This window comes from Cherax quadricarinatus, chromosome 53 (genome assembly GCF_038502225.1).
Source record: "Cherax quadricarinatus isolate ZL_2023a chromosome 53, ASM3850222v1, whole genome shotgun sequence".
Taxonomy (NCBI): Eukaryota; Metazoa; Arthropoda; class Malacostraca; order Decapoda; family Parastacidae; genus Cherax; species Cherax quadricarinatus.
The window spans coordinates 19,673,966-19,691,799 of record NC_091344.1 but is presented as its reverse complement, the minus strand read 5'-3'; the positions used below and the strand labels follow the sequence as shown (position 1 = coordinate 19,691,799).

Here is a 17,834-nt window from a genome sequence, read left to right as displayed (position 1 = left end):
GTACGAGGATCAAAATGGGTGGGAGTACCTGTATTTAAAACATGGAGGGGGTGAGAGGCAAGAAAAGCCTCCAGTTGGATGCCTCGTGAGTCACAATGAGACCCCCCCCAGAGGAAATGGTTGGCATTAAAATCACCAAGTAACAGAAGTGGTGGTGGTAAGGATGAAACTAGAAAGGCAAAATCTGGGATAGAAAATGCTCGAGAAGGAGAGAGATATAAAGAACATATTGTAAACCACTTAGTCAAGTGGATACAGGCTGCAGTGTAATGCAGCGAGGTATGGACAAATAGTTGACAGTACGGAATATCATTGCGTAGAAGAAGGGCACTTTCATTAAAGGTCCCATCTGAGAAAGGATCCAAAGAATACAATAAATTATAGCCTGAGATAGGTTGGAAAACAGCTGAGTGTAATTTTGGTTCTTGTAAGCAAGCACCAACAGGGGAAAACCTGGAAAGCAACATCTGAAGCTCACCCCGATTACCCCTGAGGCCGCGGATATTCCACTGTAAATAGGCCATGATTGGCAATAAAGAAAATACCAGGAATCCGTAGGGAAGGGCACCTACAGACTAGAGGGGTTAGAAAAGTCAACGTGTGGTGGCATTGGAAGACGTTCAAGTAGCGAAGGAACGGAGCGCTGTGAAGAATGGAATTGTGGAGATGGAGGAGAGGGAAGAGAGGGAGTAGGTGGTGGATCAGTGTCCATTGAAGGTTTAGTCTCTGCAATATATTCTGAAATGGCTTCAAGTGTTTCTGAATTCAAAGATGTATGGGAGACAATATTGGAGGTAGAAGGAGGAGGGTGAGTAAAGATTGGGACAGTAATGGACTGTACCAAAGTAGAGGGGGACGAAAGAGTGTAGGGAACTGTAGAAGTAGTGTGGGAGGGGACAGAAGAGGCAGAAACCTGAGAGATGGCAGAAGAGGGGGGAAACTTGGGAGGGGACGGGGGTGGAAGGTATAGTACGAGGAGGAGGGTGAACCTCCACACTTGTAATAGAGCCAGAGAGAGGGGAAGAACTAGACACAGAGACTGGAAAGGTAAAGTGCGGAGGTGGAAGAAGGGAAGGAAGGGGCAAAGAAGATTTGAGCACTGGGGATTTTTTGGACTTCTGAGAAGTAGAGGGGCGATTGGTATAAGGTGTTGTACGGGGTCTTGTCGATACTGGGGCTTGTGAGGAAGGACGCGAAGATGTGAGAACAGACTGAGTTGTAGTCGGGACGTGAGAGCCAAGGACAGCAAAAGGATTAGATGCCGGAGTGGCTATGGGAGGGGCAACAACAGAGGAGGCTGCAGAAGATGGGACCCCAGAAGTGGGGGGACGTTTTGAAACACGAGAATAAGAAACACGGGGTAGTCTTCCTTGGAGGCGGAGATGAGTAACTGCCATAGCATAAGGGAGACCTTCTGCCTCTTTGAGGCAACGGATTTCACGCTCATTCAAGTAGACCTGGCAACGGTGAGAGTACGAAGGGTGAGCCTCATTACAATTAAGGCAAGATGGAGGTTGACTGCAAGATGCATTAGAATGGTCGTCGGCACCACAGACTGGGCATTCGGCTATAGATCTGCAATATTTTGCTGGGTGACCAAAACGCCAGCAATTTCTACACTGTTGCGGTGTAGGGACCACCTTTCGAACTTGTAACTGATGTCCCGCGACATAAACAGAGGACGGGAGTTCACGGCTGTCGAAAGTTAAGCGAGCCACATTGCAAGGGTAACGTCTCCGCCCGCGGGCAGGAAGGACGTAAGTGTCTACTTTGAGGATTGGGAGATCCTGGAGTTCCAGCTGTTCAAGAATGTCATTGCCACATGACTGGAAATTCTGTTGGACTATGGTATGGGGCAGAATGACAGTACCACTACAAGAATTGAGAGAAAGATGTTTTTCAATAGTGATAGGAGTAGTATCGATATGCGAGAGAAAGATCATGAGCTTGGGTAGAATTCTGGACAGTGACAATGCGCGTACCGCTCTTGAGAGCATGAAATGAAATATCTCTACCAACATGACGCAGGAGCGCTTTGCCAATACTATGGTCAGAAAGATGGGCAGAAGAAGAAGTCGGTCTTAAAGTAAAGAATTTAGTTCATTGTGTGGTCCGAAACTGAGTGTGGAGAGGGAGTGCATGACGTGTCGGTCGTTTCTGAGTAGAATGGGAAGGTAACGAAGGAACATCATCAGGAGATTGACGTTGGCGTTTAGGAGTAGGACCGGAGTTGGTCCGTCGTGAAACGGGCTGGTGATTCGAAAATTGCCGTACCGTAGAGGGAGAGGCCGGAAGCATAGTCAAAGGAGAGCGGAGGTCAGACAAATTGAAGGAGTCAGTCGTAGCCCCGGTACCTGAAGCGGGTGAGGAAACAGCACCAGCAAGAGGTACAGGGGCATTAGGAGTGTCCGAAGAGTGGTCTAAAAACAAGGCAGGGTCAGAATGGGGTGCGGTATCAAGAAGGGGCCCGGGGGTAGTGGGTTCATGGATTGGGTTCTCCATGGTTAGGTTACTCCTTTGCTTTTTGTTTTTAAGAAAAAAAAAGAAAGAAAAGAAAATAAAAATAAAAAAAGGGGGGAGCGGGGAGGAATAGTTCCCAGGAGGAATGAAAGGGCCGGAAATCTCCCTCCACGCCCAAGAGGACCTCAGCACCGCTAGTAGCGCAGATGCAGCATGGAACCTGTGCCATACCCTACCCTTCATGCCAGTAAACCAGCAATCCGGGATAGCAACCTCACATCTGCCGAGCTACCTCGGTGGACAAAAGAGAGGGCGGCCGGATATCCGCCACAAAGCATACCTCCTTCGGCCACCACCCCCGGAATCCGAAAGGAGGCTTCCAGAGATACACCTGTCGCCCAAAAGACACCCAAAGCTACACTCCGGGATACCGGAGAGGGATCAGGACATCCCCAGGCGATCCAGATTCCACGGCAAACTACGCCACCGCCAAGAACCTCAACGGAATGGGATGGACCCCGGTATCCTTTCCCCTACCTAGGAACTAGCGTGCCTGTGGGAAAAATCCCAAAGGCCAAAAAGAGGAAGGGCAAAAGGGAGGGGTGGGGGGGAGGAGGAGGAGGAAAGGAAAAAGGGGAGGATGGGATAGGGAAGGGGGGATTGGGGGGTAATTAGGTTCGGTTGAGGAAGGAGACCGACAGGTCTAATTCCTCGGACCAAGAGCCTCTTCACCACAACAAGGAGCCCCCCTTGAAGAGGGGGTCATATGCAAAGGTATGTTTGAACATCGTTATTCTTAGATTTTAGTTGCCTAATTTTATTGGCTGCACCCTCTTTTTGTGCCAGATTTAATGACCAGTGGACTATTTTACTTTCTTTTTAAACGTGTAACATTACACTGTATCCCGTTTACGTCACATTTGCCAGTCTACTGATAAAAAGTTAATGTAGGTTATTTTCCATGGAACCACTGCCCTCTTCATTGTTTTTCTTCCCATCAGTCCTAGTATTGTCTGCAAATTTGACTGTTGTTAAAGTGTTTTTAGCTTTTCATTAACATGCACTTTATTTACTACATGGTTGGTCCAAGAATAAATTCCTGTGGTACCCCTCAAAATGCTAGTCCAGTCACTATTGCTCAGTCCTTTCCAGAATTTTGGTATTGATCAAACCCAGTCTTTCGTATGGCACTCTGCTGAATACTTTCAAAAGTCTGTAAAATGAATCAACTGGAAAGCCTTTGTGAAGTGTAATTTAATTCAAGATAAGGTGAATAAAACACAAGCTCAAGCAAAGTCAATTATTGGTTATCCATATGTTCCTACAGACTATAGCAACCCAAGCAGTTACTGTAAGCATATGAAGATGCATGTCTCACAAGTACAAGTAAAAAATAGGATTGGCTTGTACCTTTGCTTAACATATGGTCCTTAATTTGTTGTGGGAAGCATCTGGGCCAATGTTGATTAACATTTAGTGGGAAGCATTAGGGCCAATGGTCATACACAGCATATATTTTAATTAAATTACAAATTACTGTGTGGAAATATTAAGGTTCATAATGGTTATAGGGCAGTTTGTGTTAAGTGGAAAAGTAAAAAATAATTGGTCCAAATCCTTACCACAAAACAATTTTGTAAAACAAGCTCAGCACAAAAAATATTTATATAATTAATAAAAATAAGGATATTGTGTTGCTTTACATAGGAAACATTTGAGGAATACATGAAGATTTGTACCCCCCTCCCCCCAACTGTAATATATCAAAGGCAAAAGCTATTGTTTGATTTATGCAGTTTAAGAGGTAACATGTTTCAAGATAATGACATTGAATTATGAGAGAAACTGACGATAGTCCTGATCATGAGTTACAATTATATTCTGGATGTCTCAATGTTTTTCTTAAGAAAAAGTTTAAACACTGGGTTGCCATTCTTCAAAAATCATAATTATAGCACTACCAAAATACAATACTAACAATAAAAAGTTGGTAGGTAGGAGAAAAAATATACTTTTAAAATTAATTTTCTATTATTTGATTTGCTAGATACATTTAAAGGAAATTTTGTCCATGTAGTAATACATCAAATATTTTTCTTGACAAATAAGGAACACAGTTATTTGGTCAGTCAACAGATATTTTTCACAAAAGGAAAACTTTTAAAGGTTGTTTCCACACATTTTGGTCGTGGAACAGGAACCCAACAATTCCTTTTCTATGGCCTCATACACATGAATATAAACAGTGGAGAATGTAAATAATGCCTAAATATTTTACCAAATCTGCTGTCTAACATTAGGATAATTGTAATATTTTTACATTTCTCACTTCACCATGAAAGGGTAAATGATATAACAGCCAGATTAAAAAAAAATTAACAAATGATTACATATTTAATAAAAACACAATGTGATTGATAGTGTTATATAGGACGGTGAAAAAAGAGTACTGAATATACATGACGGACAATATTGCCATAAAAATAAGTGAATGAAGAGTGAAATTTGGATACTGTTTAAAATGTACAAATTCTTAAGAAATTACAGGTCTTATTTACATCTTGAAACATTATTCACCATTACCCTGTCATACGGGTCTTCATAAACTTGCATTACTAACCAAGGAGGGAAATAATAAAGTTACTATACCTGGGAGCCAAAAGTGTGGCATTAAGGTTGGCAGTATGATACTCATTTGTGTACCCTTATGTGGCATTCACAGGCATTTTACATCTTGCCTGTTGATTACAGTATTATTACTTCTCAGAAGCTGAAATGTCATGGATTAAATATTTTTTATGTATTCAATAGTCATATTCTCTCTCTCTCTCTCTCTTACAGTCCAATGTTTTGCAATGTCAGAAATCTTAATTGCTCAAATCAATCATTCCACAGCATTTAAGCTGGCTATAGTAAAGTTGAAGAAGTTACCACTGGAACTAGCAAATAAAAATGTATGGAAAGGATGACAGCTTAGCTTGTATAAGTAAGGCAAAAGAATAAAGAAGAGATATAAACCTCAGTATTTTAAAAGGATAATGTGAAATTTAAAATATAAGGCAAACCATAAAGAAATGCTGTTCATTAAATAGCAAGTTGTAACATTCACAAAAATTGCTTAACACATATGGAATACTCAGCACAGAGTGACCTGTAGACAGATTATTTCAGTCTATTTCAGTGTCAATTATGGTACAGTAGTACCTCAATGTGGGATGAATATGGCCAAATGGTCTACAAAGTAAAATACCTGAGCATGCCACATTGTACCATCACTCTTGCTTTGCCCATGTTAATAATGTAGTACTATTAACAGCTGTCCTTATGTTAAGTGATTCATTAAAGGAGGGAAAGCAAGCTACAAACATGCAAAATTTTGTGAATATTGTTCACAGCTGAGGAATTCCTACTTTTGGCACGGAGAATAAAACAATTAATAAAACTCTTGATAATGAGATTACCTGTCATGAGTTTAATAAAACTGCAATAAGGCTAATTCTCTTATAAAATAGAATGAGCCTTTCGAGTGCAATTTTATTCTTATGTCACTGCTGAATAGTTTTTACCTATTTGGAATAACCTCCCAATGAACATTGTCCACAAGGGTTAAACTGACAAACCACAAACATTGTGTTCAGGAAACTTGTAATTGCACTGAAAAGCATTCTGTGCAGTCTTAAGAGATGTTAAATACTAAATAAAAATTCAATGTCAATAACACTAAAGTGTCAAGGATTAATGAAGGCCTGCTCTGTAGTAGGATACTGTTTGGTAGTACGTAATAAGATGTCTTAGATGAATAATATTTCTAACAAAATGAAACTTAACAACGGGGCAACAGCATTTTTATACTTGAGAACATTTTTTGCTATTTGTGTGTAATCTTTTCTCATTGATAAATAATATTCAATAGGAATATAGTGCACTTATTCTGGCAAATTTGTTTCATTAAAAGCCATATATTAATCAAAATTATAGTATGTGTGAGTGAGGTGAAAGTGTTGAATGATGATGAAAGTATTTTCTTTCTTTTTGGGTCACCCTGCTTTGGTGGGAGACGGCTGACTTGTTAAAATATAAATTATATGTATAAAAGTGTGCTGCAGTTGTATGCATTTTCATCAGTTTCTGTTTAAAAAGGGGCAAATAAATATGGTGTTTGTAAAAAAATAAGAATAAACAGATGTACTAAATAAGAACAATGAGTAAAAGAATATATATAATGTATATGCAATAAATCAACATATGAAGCTGAAAATTGGTTTGCAGATACAGAAAATAAAATAAGTGAAATACACAATTGACATATACATTATTATTATTACAACAAGTGCCTATTACATTATCTTAAACACTGTAGATAGGAAAATGTACATATACAGTAGTATTAAAAGTAATAAATGTATTTACATGTTCTGTACAAATAATTCTATATATTTTATGAAGACCTGCTTGACATACAGTAGTAAAAATCAGATCAAGCCTATAAGGAGAGAATATATAAATTGATTTTAAACATATGAAGCTTTAAAACTTCAACTAAAATCCATATTATAGCCATTATCATGGATGTAAATTAGATAAGGATTTTTTGGATATACTGACCTGCAGAATGTAATAATTTGTTTTAAATTCACAAATTGACCATAAAATTAAAATTTTAATAAATATATCATTGGTTTTTTGGATGGAGGGTTAAAATTCACTGAATTCATAATAAATGAAATGTATATTAGTTGAATAAATCAATAACAGCATAATTTTTTATAATAGGGATAAGATACAGCACCACAAAATAAATTTTCGTAAATGGAAAAAATAGGCACAGTGTTATATGTCTTACGTTTCTATGGCAAAAGTACATTAAGGCTCCTCTGTGATACTCCAACCTTAATTCTCTAAGATTTTCATGCTGTCAGCAAGATTAAAATGAAGATCAGTTTCAATACAGATACAGAAACTGATCAAACTATACTTACTGGCTGGTATATCTTTACAACCTCACAACTCATTCTGGCCATTAATACTAATACTAAATTTGCTAAAAAGCTAAAATATAAAATATATGTCTTTAAGAAGGAGCATGGCAGTCAGGACAACCATTAATTTAGCTGCTGCAATAACATATAGTTGTAATAACAGACTACATGATCTCCCATCCCTCCCCAACCTCAGGCATTAGTCCAGCATGTGGCTTATGCACCACAGACTGGAGTGATGTAACTGCAGTATAACTGATAAGACACTAATATCTTTCTTTTTTTGTTTTTTGTTTTTGAAGGAACACAAAGTAAAGTTCTGCACTGTAACCAAATTTAGGAGAAGCTTTGCTAATATAAAAGAAAGAATTAAGAAACACCTTGATAGCCTAAAGTTCTCTAATTGAACATCGTGACCAAAAACTTGACCCAAATTAACAAAGCATTTTTTGTGTAACATAATATAGCTAGCAAAGCCTTCCTAGCACACCCTGAGGTAGGACTCTAGGAATCCCAACTAGGATCACAACCACTCATCGCACCACATGTGAAGCTCTACGAGGCACTATTTACAAACAGGTTACAACTTGTAATTTACATGTTCCATTTATTACATATTTTGCAGATCTTTATGAATTTTAAGGTTTTTTATCGACGTGAAAAAAAATCAGGCATGTTAAGCTTGAAGAATTTCAATCTTTTTCATATTTACACTAACAGAAAAGATGGTTTAACAGTTTTTAAAAGCTGAGTCCTTGATGACTTTTGGTATGAAAGATCACTGCCCAACATAAGCACCAAAAACAAGCAATAGGGAGATATTAACATATAACTTCTAAGATCCACTAATATTTTGGATCCAATGGAGAAAAAAAAAAAAGACTAGAAGATGTGAAACTTGAAGTAACAAGCACTGTAATGTGGGCAAACAACCATGTATCGATCAGTCCATACATACTGTAACTAAATGCACCCATTCACCTCTACATTTTGACCCAACAAAAGCTATCAATATTTAAAATATTGCTTAAAAAATATCTTGATAAATATCTCTAATACTTTATGAACCTATCTGGACAAAATTTAGCTAGTGGTGTGTACAAAAATTGCTATTAATTTCAACCTAATTGAAGATCCTATTAATGTTATAAAACACTATACATATATCCACTACAAATATGTTATATGGAATTGATCAAAGCACCTTTTAGATCATTCTCAACTTTGATCTGGAGAATTTCACAGAAATTGATTCTGAATAAATGCTGCAGTTCCCAAAACTGATAATTAGGATGGAATTAAATGGCTGTCACGTGTACATTATAGAGGGATGATGGATTCCAAAGTTTGCTTGCAAAATTTTAGATATCCACATTAAGTATCCTGCTTGCAGTTAATACAAATTAAAAACAGTTCCCTCAAGACCCAATTAGTAATCCAGTGTTAAAAGGATCATTGTTTGCAACCTTTGAAACAATTTATATAAATTAGTAAGCTGATAGTTCATGTGGGTAACTGAATTTTCCATAAATAAATGAAATACCTAAAAATATTTTAAAAAAGCTTGGATCGCCTCTTTAAATCATTTCTCCTCCATTCTGGAAGGCGATAGAAGTCCATTCGAGTCATGTGGAACACCATTTCAAAATCGGTATCAGATAGGTGACGCTGAAAAAAAAAGGAAAGAACTATACTGTACATGATTTCAGAAAAATATTAGAACTGATAAACTCTATGAACTGAAGTCAAACTTGTGATTTGATTACATTTTCAGAAAGGCCCTATTAGATACAGCAACTTGTTTTCAATACTGTCGATATTTTAATTGCCAAAGACTTTAGACTAAAACATAATTTTGTTTCTCAAAGATTACTTTCCTAAACATGAGATATAATCCATTTAAAAGAACATTATAATGAACAAAGGCATCTTCTATAAATTCACTTTACAAATATGGTTATGCCTGTTTACTCAGGTTATTCAAGAGATCATACGAAAATCAGTGGGTTTTTGTTGAGGAAAACAAAACCCAAAGTATAGTGCTCCCTCACTTAGAATATTGCTCAGTGCTGATGGCCCCATTCAGGGCAGGAGAAATATCGGAGCTGGAACAAATACAGATATCGTTTACGGCTCACATTGAGCCAGTAAAGCACCTAAACTACTGGGAACGCCTGCAAGTCTTGAACATGTACTCATTGGAGAGGAGGAGAGAGAGGTACATGATAATATATACCTGGAAGGTACTCGAGGGCTTGGTCCCAAATCTGCACACTGCCATAACATACTGGAGTGAGAGATATGGAAGTGTAAAATAAACCCAGTGAGGAGCAGAGGTGTGGTGGGGACAATAAGGGAACACTGTATCAACATCCGGGGTCCCAGACTTTTCAACATCTTACCAGAAGATATCAGAAACACTGCTGGAACAAGTGTTGAAGCCTTCAAGAGGAAACTAGACAAGTATCTTCACCAGGTGCCAGATCAACCAGGCTGTGATGGATATGTGGGGCAGCGGGCCTCCAGTAGCAACAGCCTGGTTGACCAGGTGAGCACTAGACGAGCCTGGTCCATGGCCGGGCTCAGAGAGTAGATATACAGTTATTCGGGCTAAAACGTTGTGTAGTTTTAAAAATAGGTTAGATAAATACATGAGTGGGTGTGGATGGACCTGACTAGCTTGTGCTGCTGGGTCTGGTGCAGTGCTCCATCCTTGAGTGGAGATGACCAGTCTGGGTGGGTCATTGGGCTAATCCGGGGGAGGATCATTGGTCTAATATGGGGGGGGATATGGACCTGCTCCGCATGGGTCAGTAGGCCTGTTGCAGTGTTCTTTCTTTCTTATGTTCTTATGAAAAATGAGAGAACACAGAATCATACAAAATTTACTTCTTATATTGAACAATAATAATTATATTTAAAATTAAAAATGTTTAAATCTGATAATAACTGCTAAAATACAAAGGAAAGTGAATCTCCAATTACTGTTAATTATTATTATTATTATTATCATCAAAAAGAAGCGCTAAGCCACAAGGGTTATACAGCGCAACTGTTAATTATTAATACTGAATTTCTGAAAGATAATGTCATCACATTGTGAGAGTAACATATTCCAGGACTGAGCTGGCAACCTTGCACTTGCACTATTGAGTTAGCAACTGTGTGTTCAAAAGAAATAGTGAGAAGCCCCCCACTTCTGCTTAACCCACTTTTATAGTTTTTCCATCAATTATGCTTTTTAATAAAACAAAAAAGTTTAGCAAAATATTGTCATAATCGTATAACCCCTACACTTACTGTTAACCATAACTGCCAAAAATATGAGAAACTGGATAGTAATGGTTGGTGATTAATACTGGGTAAGATATAAGTTTCATTGTAATACTACATATGGAAAATTAAGATTAAATAAATGATGAGCATATATTTTAGACAAAGTTACATAATATAAGACAAAATTTTTTACTCTTGTTTTAAAGATTTAAAAACACATAGTGTGGAAGTGAGTACCAACCTCCAAATGGCAGCGATCCACATCATTGGGCAGGCGGTAGTTAGTTACTAATAAGAGATGTGCAGGATAAATCTTAGGGGGTTCAGAGGACATATGATGCATGTTGGGCAGTGAGCGACGAAGGTGGGGAGAGTAGGACGAGTAACCTCGAAGGCCACTACTGTACGTTGCTGATGCACACAGCTCGGCGTTCTGTGAAAATCTCAAATGAAGTAATGTTCTCAAAACTGGTCAGGAAAACAGAAATACACATGATTTTAAGTAACTTGAGCTTCTTCCACAGAAGTTATGCACAGACTTTTCTATAATACTACAGTTACTAGTGCAAATATGTATATCTGTCTCTGGCCATTAAAGAAATCTTAAAATTAAGTATATTTCTAGGAAATTAAATTGATGGTAAAGGACATAATAAAGTATTTACAGAAATTAATTTGCATCAACTAATGAACTATGTATATACAATACTGTATACGATTACCATCTTAATACTGTGCTGTACATAAATTTATCTAGTATTATAGGAACTTCTCTATATGACAAGCACAAGAATCCATAGCCAAACATTATTATCTATTTCCTAGAAATAATTGTGTTGGGAGGACTAATTTAATACTAAGTGTTACTTGCAAAACCATCACACTGTTATTGCATGAGAAGACTTGTGTCTTTTAGCATGTTGAGTCATCTTTTCCTTTATTAAAAGCCGGGTGGTGCATGCAGAAGACTTACTGGCATTGTATATACATGTGTCATTTTGTAGACAATAATGTTTACATCATTTGTTCAAAATGTGTATATTGGTCAAGTCATAAGTAAGACAAGCAGCTACCACTTTCTTGCTCTTAAAAATATAATGGAAAGAAAAGAGGGATTGTAAATAAGGCAAGTACAAAACAATAGGAAAGAAGTATGAATACAGCTAATAAAGTGTGAGATTACACAGATAATACAGTCTCTCCTCACTTAGCGACGTACTTGTTTACCTATGACTCGGACTTATGATGGGCTTTCTGATCTGACCAGTGCACATACCTAAATAATGTAGTATATTAGAGTTGATTTCCTCTATTGTGTTTATTACAATATACAGTAAACTAGTGTACAAACATTTAAAAATAGTATACCAGAAATGTTACAAATGGTGCAAAGGTGACATTAAAACAATATCAAAGATGGTTGACACAACCCCACTACCATTAAAATAAGCTCTTTACTTTGTGACAAATTTGTGTACCAACGTGGTCTTAGGAACGGAACTCCATCGTTAAGTGAGGAGAGGCTGTAATGTGAAAATAAAGGAAAGATTAAAAAAGGCCATCCTCCAATAGTTTCATGAGAGACCACGTCCAACTGATCTTAATGTAATATGAGTAAGAATCATTGTTAGTACAGTAATACTAATTCTATACAAATATATTAATATACTACGAGCCAATGAAGTTGTAAATTGGCCTTTACGTAAGTTCTTCACGAGTGCTATTTTCATATATAGTACTGATACTCAAGCAGATCAAGGTCTTGGTAAACTACGAAACAACACTACTACTATGGCAATGAGAACATTATTCATTATTTTAATTTTTCCCCTACCACATTCACAATGGAGCATCATTGAAGAATAATTTAGTGTTTTTCCAAATTTTTATACTGTATGTTCTTAATTATCTTTTTTTTTTTTTTTTAATTCTCTTTCTGTATAACCTGTATTAGAAGCCTTCATACTTTTAACATACAGTTGCATTTAGGTAGCTTCAAGGTAGGTAGTGTCTTACTTGATTTATGGAAACTGCTACACCATTATAAAATATTATTCAGTACATACTCTTAAATGTTCTAGTACAAGTTTTTCAGCATTCACTTGTTATATCATAGTGAGAATATTGGATAAAATTTCCATGTTATGTTCATGTCAGTGTGCATTTAAGGTTGAATATGAAAAAATATTTACAGTGTGTTAAATACTCCTGTCTGTTTTAATGAAACATGTAATGGCTATGTAATCAAAATCTTATTCCAAGTTGGAGCTTTTCTCATGAATGGCATTCACTCCCAGTAATATATTTTGCGGCCAAAAATTAGATTCATTGTCATCACAAAAGGAATTGTTTACCAGGTTTTCTAATCGTCCTCCCAACACGAGTTATAAAATACATAAATCATGTACATTATATCAACTCATTAATTACAAATTGACATGGAAATTATGAGGTAAGCATGAAAGCAGAATCTAAGTGTACAAGACAAAACACAAGTCAAAGCCGTAGGTCATGTGTCAACAAATGCTTTAGGTCAGTGGGAGACATTATTTTTTTTTACATCTGCTATTTCCCACAATGCTAGGATGATTAAAAGGAAGGAAACATGTCCACCATCACTCATTCATTAGCTGTGTATCCAGAAATGTGCAGACATCACAATTCAAGTAACAATTCAAACTGTATAAAAGGTTTTGTGTTGCCCTCAATAACATATACTTGTACATTTTTTAATGATTCCTGATAGTCTATACAACATACTTTTACAGCAAAACTCTGGTTTTCGTCTGGTCCGAATATCGTACAATTCAGATTTCGGCCACTTTTTTCAGCGAATTTTTACTCTGGGTTTCATACATCGACTCGGAAATCGTCTGTATCAGACGCATCCACCCGCCCGGGCCGCCGCCGCCTGACTCAGTCTGCCTCTGTCACTTGTCAAGTGAACAATACTCCACACGTTCATCCATTGTTTTTGGTACTGGTTTATTAAGTGCGACTGTGAAATGAGACACCGCGGGGCCAAATTATTATTATTATAATCAAAAAGAAGCGCTAAGCCACAAGGGCTATACAGCGCTGCAGGGTAGGGAAGGAAGCGAGGGTATTGGATGGCAGAAGGGAGGAGGGATGATCAGTAGGTTAAAGAAAACAGCGGGGCAGGGGATAGTACGGGGGTAGAGGGTAGCAAGAGATTGAAGTAGAAAGGGCTGAAGGTATCAGAATTTGTGAAGTAAGTCAGTTGTTGTCAAAAAGTCAATGAGAGTCTGGATGAAAGGTGGGTCCATCAGCGAGAAGGGAAGGTAAAGAGAGAGCAGCAGAGCGAAGACGACGACGGAGGTAAATTCTGAGTGCTCGTTGATAAAGTGGGCAGTCCAACAGAATGTGGCTGACTGATAAGGGAACTTGGCAATTCTCACAGAGAGGAGCAGGGCGCCTCTCCATGAGATATCCATGAGTAAGACGAGTATGGCCAATGCGAAGACGGGAGAGAGTAGTCTCCCAACCTCGACACTGGTGATAAGAAGACGGCCAGTAACCTATACTCGGTTTAATAGATTGAAGTTTGTTGCCGAGCATAGTAGACCAACGTTGTTGCCAACGGGTGTGAAGTTGGGAAGATATTGCAGCAAAATAGTCCGTAAATGGAATACCTCTACATGAAACTGGTAGGTCATGTACTGCTGACCGCGCAGCAGTGTCTGCCTGTTCATTGCCCTGTACGTCAACATGACCAGGGACCCAACAAAAAACAATATCTTTATGCTTGGTAAAGATGCGGCGTAGCCAAAGTTGGATACGGAGGACTAAGGTGTGAGGTGTATCAAATTTCTGTATAGCCTGTAAAGCACTAAGGGAGTCTGAGACAACCACAAATGATGACACAGGCATAGATGCAATACGGATAAGTGCTGTAAGGATGGCATACAATTCAGCAGTAAAAATACTAGCCGAAGATAGTAAATGCCCTTGTACGACGCTGTCCGGAAACACTGCTGCGAATCCTACGCCGTCAGAAGACTCAGAGCCATCTGTGTACACAGCAATGGCATGAGAATGAGAGTGAAAGTGGTCAAGAAAAAGAGAGCGGGAAGCGACCGTAGACAGTTGGGCTTTCGAGCAAGAGAGAGAGAAAGAACAGACTCGAACAGCTGGAACTTCCCAGGGGGGTAGGGAAAAGTGAGATGCTACATGTACATAGAAAGGTGGTAATTGAAGAGAAGACAAGAGCGAATGAAGGCGAAGAGAGAAGGGACGGAGTAAACAGGGGCGGCGAACAAATAAAGAATGTCTACTAATATCAGTGACCATTCTATAAATGGAAGGATTGCGGAGATTATGAGAGCGTACATAGTAGCGAAGGCAATGGGCATCACGGCGATCGGATAAGGATGGAACGTTCGCTTCTGCATAGAGGCTCTCGACAGGGGAAGAGCGAAAAGCACCAAGGCATAAACGTAATCCTGGTGATGAATGGGGTTAAGGCTAGAGAGAGTAGCAGGAGATGCCGCTGAATAGATCTGGTCACCATAATCAAGTTTCGATAAAATAAGGGTGGAATGTAGGCGAAGGAGGGTTCGACGATCAGCTCCCCATGAAAGATGAGCAAGGGTTTTAAGAAGGTTCAGCCGGCTGTGACAAGTTGCCTTCAGAGAGGTAATGTGAGGTTTCCAGGATAACCTACGATCAAAGAGGAGGCCCAGAAACTTGACTGTATCACGTTCAGGGATACGGGAGCCATAGAGGTACAAAGGATGGTCGGAGATGACAGAGCGTCTAGTGAAAGTAATTTGGTGGGTTTTAGTGCTGGAAAATTTAAACCCACGTGTGGTGGCCCAATTGGAAACACGGTCGACTGCATGCTGGAGAGAAACTGTAATAAGGTGACAGCGCCTGCACAGGCAATAGCGAAGTCATCAACATAGAGTGATGACCAAATATTTGATGGAAGACTAGAGGCCAAATCATTAATAGCAAGGAGAAAAAGTGTTGTGCTCAGAACACATCCCTGGGGGACACCTTCAGCTTGGATAAAGTCTGGGGAAAGCACATTATTAACCCGAACACGGAAATGCCTGTCAGTTAAAAAGTTCTTAAGGAAGGATGGTAGATTGCCTCGAAGGCCTAAGGAGTGGGCTTGGGCTAAAATATTATACCTCCAAGTTGTGTCATATGCCTTCTCAAGGTCAAAAAATATGGCAATAACTGAGTGGTTATTCGCAAAGGCATTACGAACATACGTATCCAAGCGTAGTAAGGGGTCTATGGTAGAACGTCCCTTACGAAAGCCATATTGACAAGTGGAGAGACTGTTATGTGTCTCTAAATACCACACTAAACGTCTATTTACTAGGCGTTCCATCACTTTGCAAACTGCACTGGTAAGAGCAATGGGATGATAGTGGGAGGTTTCATGTCCCGTAGTGCCTGGTTTGCGGAAAGGGAGAACGATGGCGGATTTCCACAGCTGTGGAAGAACTCCTTGTGACCAAATAAGATTGTAAAGGCGTAATAGGACTGCAAGGGCTGACTGATGTAAATGTTGTAGCATACGAATATGAATGTCGTCGGGCCCAGCTGCCGATGATCGGCAAGCTGAGAGTGTTGCCTCCAGTTCTTGAAGTGTAAAAGGCACATTATACTGTTCTTCTCTGAGAGAAGAAAAGTCCAAGGGTGGTAACTCTCCGGCAGACTTTGAGGAAAGAAATGAGGGGCATAGATGGAGTCCCTGAGAAATACGGACCAGATTATTGCCAATTTCATTGGCAACATCTAGTGGGTTTGCTATATCAACACCGGCAACCCGCAGAACAGGAGCCGGGTCAGGAGAATATTTACCACTCAGTTTTCGTACTTTTTTCCAGACTGCACTCATAGAGGAAGCAGAGGTGATGGTGGAGACATAATCTCGCCAGCAACTGCGTTTAGCGTCACGGATGACACGGCAAGCAATCGCACGCTTCTGCTTAAAATCAAGAAGTCTCTCTGTGGTTCTATTGTACCGGTACCTGCCCCATGCAGCGCGTTTCAAATGTACTGCACGAGCACAAGCAGGAGACCACCAAGGCACGCATTTCTGAGAATACCTGCCCGAAGTTTGGGGTATAGAATGAGAAGCTGCGGTTAAAACAGAGGACGAGAAGAGGTGTAAAAGTTCATCGATGGAGGACAAAGAAGGAACCTCTCTAAAACCAGTTAGGTGTTTACCTGGAGTTTACCTGGAGAGAGTTTCGGGGGTCAACGCCCCCGCGGCCCGGTCTGTGACCAGTAAAGATTCCAATTTGCATGATCAAATTGCCAGCGTGGGATGCCAAGAGGTGGTGAATATGAAGGGGAAGTAAGAATGATTGGGAAATGATTGCTGTCATGTAAGTCCGGAAGAACAGACCAAGTGAAGTCTAATGCGGCGGAGGAAGAGCAGACTGAGAGATCGATGCAAGAGAGAGTGTGAGTCCGAGGATCAAAATGGGTGTGAGTACCTGTATTTAAAACATGGAGGGGGTGGGTGGCAAGAAAAGCCTCTAACTGAATGCCACGGGAATCACAGTGAGACCCCCCAGAGGAAATGGTGGGCATTAAAATCACCAAGTAACAGAATCGGTGGTGGTAATGACGAAACAAGAAAGGCAATATCCGGAATAGATAATGCCCGAGAAGGAGAGAGATATAAAGAACAGAGCGTATACCACCTATGCAAGTGGATACGGGCTGCTGTGTAATGCAGTGAAGTACGAACAAATAGCTGATGGTACGGAATATCAGTGTGTAGAAGAAGGGCACTTTCATTAAAGGTCCCATCAGGAAAAGGATCTGAAGAATACAATAAATTATAGCCTGAGATGGGAGAGATAACAGCAGAGTGTAATTTTGGTTCCTGTAAGCAAACACCAACAGGGAAAAACTGGGAGAGTAACATCTGAAGCTCACCCCGATTACCCCTGAGGCCGCGTATATTCCACTGTAAATAGGCCATGATTGGCAATGATAAAGATACCTGAAATCCGCAGGTGAGGGTTCCTACGGACTAGAGGGGTTAGAAAAGTCCACATGCGGAGGCAGTGGAAAACGTTCAAGCAGCAAAGGAACGGTGCGCTGTGAAGAAAGGAGTTGCGCAGATGG

At 39.4% G+C, this 17,834-nt stretch overlaps 1 protein-coding gene across 20 annotated transcripts in view; it reads right to left on the bottom strand.

The window, feature by feature from the left end:
• Positions 1-3,746: 3,746 nt before the first annotated feature.
• Positions 3,747-17,834, bottom strand: part of LOC128692341 (actin-binding LIM protein 2) — a 510,921-nt gene continuing 496,833 nt past the window's right edge. For 18 of the 20 annotated variants that reach the window (XM_070096398.1, XM_070096400.1, XM_070096399.1 and 15 more), the window contains 2 exons: positions 10,957-11,148; positions 3,747-9,107 (listed from right to left, as the gene is read on the bottom strand). In XM_070096398.1, the coding sequence (XP_069952499.1) occupies positions 8,994-9,107; positions 10,957-11,148 (306 nt within the window). In that variant the 3' untranslated portion in view covers positions 3,747-8,993. Of the gene's footprint in view, positions 9,108-10,956; positions 11,149-17,834 lie in introns of those variants that run through there. The other 2 variants (XM_070096390.1, XM_070096389.1) reach the window with 1 other exon arrangement.